This window comes from Octopus bimaculoides, chromosome 9 (genome assembly GCF_001194135.2).
Source record: "Octopus bimaculoides isolate UCB-OBI-ISO-001 chromosome 9, ASM119413v2, whole genome shotgun sequence".
Taxonomy (NCBI): Eukaryota; Metazoa; Mollusca; class Cephalopoda; order Octopoda; family Octopodidae; genus Octopus; species Octopus bimaculoides.
In genome coordinates, this window is record NC_068989.1 from 77,115,343 (window position 1) to 77,120,294 (window position 4,952).

The 4,952-nt window shown below is 34.0% G+C and overlaps 1 protein-coding gene across 2 annotated transcripts in view; it reads right to left on the reverse strand.

Moving 5' to 3' along the window:
- Positions 1–4,952, reverse strand: part of LOC106878079 (5-hydroxytryptamine receptor 2C) — a 508,970-nt gene that overhangs the window by 17,126 nt on the left and 486,892 nt on the right. For both annotated transcript variants that reach the window (XM_052970801.1, XM_052970800.1), the window contains one exon: positions 962–1,401. In XM_052970801.1, the coding sequence (XP_052826761.1) occupies positions 962–1,379 (418 nt within the window). In that variant the 5' untranslated portion in view covers positions 1,380–1,401. The remainder of the gene's footprint in view (positions 1–961; positions 1,402–4,952) is intronic.

A 4,952-nucleotide genomic window follows, 5' to 3' on the forward strand; every position in this document is an offset into this window, starting at 1 on the left:
ATACATAAGGTTGTGGAGGGTATTGGATTTAACCAAACCCTGGAGGATACAGGTGATACCGAGTAAGTGCTGTATACCGATTAGTTTGCCCCAGTCGTTGCATGAACAGGATTGGGGATTATAAGTCGTATGTTAGCGTGTATATGTAAATATATAAAAATAAAAAGATAAAGAGAGCAATGGTAAGGTTGGAGAAGTATTTTATGGATTGAGTCTTATATATATATACATGGATAGATTCTTATATGTTTTTATATATTTACACACACGCACACAAACATATGCATGTGCGCGCGTCTCTGTGTGTATAAGTTATATATATATATATATATATATGTATATATATATAAATATATAACTTATACACACAGAGACGCGCACACATGCATATGTTTGTGTGCGTGTGTGTTGTGTGTGTTCGTGTGGTTTCTGCACGAACGCTCAGCTCTGAGTGCAACGCGTATTAGAGAAGAACGAGCTACTTAGCAAGCTAAAGAAGTTATTACGCAGCTTCTTCTGTATTGTCAATTACTAGTTGATATGCAGCAAAAGCTACTACTCAGAAAGAAAATTAGTAAAATAGGTACACAGGTAGAGGAGAGAAGGAAAGATAGTTGCGTATTCACATATACATACAGAGGGTTTATAAATATAAACACAGGTACACAAATGTCCTCCTTCAATATACTTCTAACCTGTTGGATTTGGCCCAGATAGGACGTTACATTTATATATATATGATTGTATATGTTATACATACTTAAATACATACACGCACACATTAGCATATCTATTCAACGGGCACGTACTTACTTAAATCTGTACACTTGTGCGTACGTCATAAAGGAATTATGATTCGTTTATGTGATTCGCTTGAAGCCCTACTATTGAAGTAGATAACGAAGTTTTAGATCTGAAAATGTGTACGTCGAAAATCATTGATAATTTTCTTTTTACTTACCTCTGAATTCATGTAAAATGCTAAATGGCATTACGATAAGAGAAACTAATAGATCAGTAACAGCTAAGGAGAACAGAAAGTAATTGGTGACAGTTTGAAGTCTCCGTTCCTTAGCAATGGCAAGACAAACGAGAAGATTTCCTGTAATTCCAAAAATTACAAATGGAGCTGGTGCAAGAGCCCACCAGTTGAGGGTGCCGTCAAGGTTTCCTGTATTCAAACTTCCATTGTTCGTACCATTAGTTCCATTAAAGAAACATAACCCATCACCACAAGGACTTTGAGTGAAATCCGGGTGAGTGAAGCTGGGTATTGGCCTTTGCCCAAACGACAAATTAAGTGTACCACCATCTTCAGGTAGTATGTCTTCAGTCTGTGGGTCAATTCGAAATAGGTCCCTAGTAGTATGGAACTCCATCACAACGGAACTCTGGCCAAAACTGCAAATAAAAAGAAAGATGCAAACAATAAAAATGTGTTATCGTATAAATATTTAGATATCTACGATACTGGTTTTACCTTTAATATGTAGGTTAAGCATTTATGCACATTCGGTTCTAAAACGGTGTGTTTTACTCTTATGTGTGTATTTTTACAATGGAAAATAGTATTCAGAAATACGTTCATTATTCTAAAAACTTCCTGTATTTTTCCTCTTGTTTACCCCACCATTTGAGTTTAAAATTAATCCTCTTTTGTATTTCTCACTAACTGGAGTTTTAAATTCTACTATATTAAAACAAATGAGAAATAGATGTAAAAATCTAACAAAGGAAACTAACAATAACAATATCACATGAGAATTTCAGTCATGTAGGCTTAAATAATGAGCAGATACCAGAATAAGTCACATACATCGGATTTATACCAATCCATTCACAACACTCTCATTAAGATACACATAATACAAATTGTTAAAGTTGTTGAAGTAGTAGAAAGAAAGGAAGTTCGTATTTCTTTTACGAAATAAACCCGATTCAAATTTCTTTTCTGCGATCAGATCGTTTAAGAACTATAAATCGAAAACTATAAGAATTGATACTCAGACAACAGATTTACGCCATTTTGAAACTTACATATATTGAGATTAGCTGCACTAGTTTGAGAAACCTTATCTTACACAATAACTCACTCAATACTGAATAAAATAACCAAATACTATTTAGTAGAGACACAATACTAAATCGTATACGATTTATAAAACACAGCTTTGCGAAATATATTCTCCATCCATCAAATTGATACAACTCTACGCAATTGTATTGCGATTGATTCTTTCTTTCCGAAGTGGTTTCTTCTGCACGTGACATGAGTTTCTCTTCCAGGGAGATAACTTTTTTCTACACTAGAAGACGGACACCACTGGTATATTTTAATTACGTTTAAAACATTTTGTTTGGTATGTGAGGGGATTTTAGCTCTTTTTGTAAATATTTACTAGTCTCATTCACTCTTCGTAGATGAGGTAACAATCTGAATGGTGTCTTCTCAGACGTCCGGTCACTTATATTTCGTCATTTCCCGCTTACTGATATAACCAAATATAGCTGCATTAGGTTGTTTGGTGGTATAGGTTTTGATCCCTGCATTATCGAGGAATATTTCTTATACGTTTGTTTTATTTATTTATTTATTTATTTACGACTGTGTATCGTTGCTATTTAAAATTATCTTTCTCCATTCGAAACCTTAAGATACTTCTTCCAAAATTGTTTAGCGATTCTTAATGGAAGCAATCTTCATCGACTTATCTACGATAGCTGCGATTAGTTGCTCCTCTGATGGCTGAAGCAAAACTCTCGAACCTTTGGCTATGCCCGTTTATGTTAGTCTTTTATTCCATTCTACAGGAATAATAGATCTTCGGAGAGAAGCAGGCATCTAATGTAGAGGGTTTTTCTAGTCATTTGTCCTCTCCATAAAATGGTAAATGGCTAGTGTGCTATTCTTGGAATGTATGCTTGAAAACCCAAAAAACTGTTCTATGTTAGAAGGATTTCATTTCATAGCTAAGTGGAAAATATGCAAATTTGGTTATAGCTATGATACAAAGCACCATGTTTTATTTGACTGAAGTCATTATCATTATCTTTTTCTTAATACATTTGCGCAGTTTTTTCATTGCAGACATATTGTGCATTGTTTAGTAGGACTCCGTTCGAGGATATTGTCCATATATCAGAACAAACAATTATCGACAATATCAGGACAATTAGTTTCTCACGAATATTTTAACAGGTGATAACACTGGCACTGTTTTCAAAAACAACAGAAGGTCAAGACAAAGAAAACCGTGCCGGTATATACCTGTACGCAGGAGACATTCACGTGTTTCAACACTAATTTCCAGTATGTCATATCTCGATAAACATTTATGAAGCATTGTAGAACCCGAAATGTCGAGAAGCAATGAAGTAATATGTCGGACAAGGACACAACAACAACAACAACAGCAATGGCAGCAGCAGCAGCAGTAGTAGTAGTAGTAGTAGTAGTAGCAGCAGCTGCAGTGCTTAGGACAATATGCAAGAGATATAACTTTCATGCTGTAGAAAATCTGAGCTGAACAGGCTGTCAGATTGTATGAAGATTAACTAGATTAAATTAATCTTTATACAACATTCAGTTTCGATAGATCAATAAAATTTAAAAAAAAAAGACAGCCGAGAGTGTAGTTTAATTAAATACATCTTTACGTAAACAAAATTGTTTATGGAATATTCGTTAAATTTTCAAACGATTTATCAAATGAAATGAATATATTTCGATTAGGGAAATACACAACAATGTTAGTGAAACTCAGAATTACCAGCATCGTTGGAAGCAAACTCTGTTGATTTATAACATTGGTGGGTGCTTTCGTTCTGATATAGTGTATAAATTAAACAAGAGTAAACCACCAAAATATATTTAATCGATTGGATACGAAACTTCGTTAGATTTAATGAGATTATTTTTTCGAAGGATATATAATAAACGGTCTTAGTCTTAAGTATACCTTGTTGCATTGATTGCGTTGTATGTCGATAGCTGTTCATTTAGCGAGGAAGTCAGAGTACAGCAACCAATCCGATTTCGTCACTTTTAAACAAAATCACCACACGCATAGTTAATGGTAAATTTTAATTTTCTCGAGGTTACAAGCCTCCTGTTTTATATTTAGTTTTAGTTAAACGTCTTACGTTTTATTGAAATACACATCAAACATTCTCAAATATATTATTTCTTTTAATAATTTTCGTAGAAATTTCTATTTCATTTGAAAATTTATTTATCAATTTCATCTTTAACTATATGTATAATTTATTTGTTAGTAGTATTGCTACACATTACATATATATATCAAGCTATATTTTCAGTTGTCAACACATCATCTCGCCTGACTATAGCTGTCACTCATTTGTTTTCAGCTGATCTTCCTAACATTTTGTCTTATATTTTTAAATCAATGAATTTTACTATTTATTACGGTGTGTTTCCAGGATGAACAAATATTTTCAAATGCCACTTCTGTCTTTAGACGTATTGCTTCTATATTTCTGTATCCCCGAATTTCTGCAGTTTCTTTTCATTTATTAAATACAAACAATTACCCTACTTTTTGTTCTTTATTATTTCCGTCCGTGTTAGGGGAATGGCTTCAAACTTTCTAGTCGATTATATATACCTCAATAATATATTTCAATGCGTGTGTATGTCTGCATGAGTGTGTGCGAATATATGGCGGCACACAGCTTCGTGGTTAAGGCGGTGCACGCATCATCGCAAGATTATGATTTCGATACCTGTACTGGACGAAGTCTTCAATTCTTACGGAAACCACTTCATTTCACGTCGCTCCAGTCCTTTCAAATGGACAAGACGAAATGATAAATACTGCGACGGACCGGCATCTTTCCAAACGAGGAATATATACGTCACAAAACCAGGGAAGCCGACCATATGAGCGAATGGGTCAGGAAGGACCTTTGATCCTATATATATATATATA